At 62.1% G+C, this 867-nt stretch overlaps 1 protein-coding gene across 1 annotated transcript in view; it reads right to left on the bottom strand.

Moving 5' to 3' along the window:
* D2HGDH (D-2-hydroxyglutarate dehydrogenase) overlaps positions 1–867 on the bottom strand; it is a 26363-nt gene that overhangs the window by 13743 nt on the left and 11753 nt on the right. The window contains exon 6 of the mRNA XM_010832891.1: positions 703–867. Coding sequence (XP_010831193.1) covers positions 703–867 — 165 coding nt within the window. The remainder of the gene's footprint in view (positions 1–702) is intronic.

Raw genomic sequence — 867 nt, 5'->3', positions numbered from 1 at the left:
AGCCGCGCCGCTGGAGGGGGTGGCCCCGGGGCAGGGGAGTCGAGAAGCTGAGCGGCTGGAGGCGGGGGGCCCCGGGGCAGGGGGGTCGAGAAGCCACGCAGCGGGGGGGGACCCGACGCGCTGGCAGAGATGGTGGCGAGCCGCTGGCCCCACCAGGTGGACTAACGGCCCCGAGATGAACGGACACGGCCCTGGACCTGGCACCAAACACCGCTTCCCTGCGAACCTTACGGCATGAGTGAGTGAAAGGGAATGAAAGTCACTCAGTGTCTTTCACTGAAAGTCACACACATCCAACTCTGTGTGACCCCAGGGACTGCAGCCTGCCAGGCTCCTCTGTCCCTGGGATCCTCCAGGCAAGAACACTGGAGTGGGTTGCCATGCCCTCCTCCAACGGATCATCCCAACCTAGGGATCAAACCCGGCTCTCCTGATTTATCTTCTTTTGGTTTTACTTCCTTTTGGTCTTTACCCTACAGCATAAGCTGTTATTTAAGAATAACAAACAGCGGGTGGATGAGACACAGGAAGCCCCGGTCCTTTTACAGAATAAAGTGTGCCCAGCCCAGACCCCACCTTGGCACCAAGGCCAGGTCCCGGGCCATGGGGAGAGGGAGAGGCAGGAGGAATGGGAGGGGCGGCCCGCGGGGCTGCAGGCAGTGCCACCCAAGACTCCCCCGGAGGCTGGTGGAGGGCGCCTACCGAGGAAGGCCACGTTCACAGTGCTGGGCTTGGGCGGACACAGAATGGACACGGCCGTGATGACCCCCAGGGTGCCCTCTGACCCAATGAAGAGCTGCTTCAGGTCGTAGCCCGTGTTGTCCTTTCGAAGAGACGTGAGGCAGTTCAGGACGGTTCCGTCGGCCA

The sequence above is a fragment of the Bison bison genome, unplaced genomic scaffold (assembly GCF_000754665.1).
Source record: "Bison bison bison isolate TAMUID 2011002044 unplaced genomic scaffold, Bison_UMD1.0 scf7180017862692, whole genome shotgun sequence".
NCBI lineage: Eukaryota > Metazoa > Chordata > Mammalia > Artiodactyla > Bovidae > Bison > Bison bison.
This window is presented reverse-complemented; position numbering and strand designations above follow the sequence as displayed.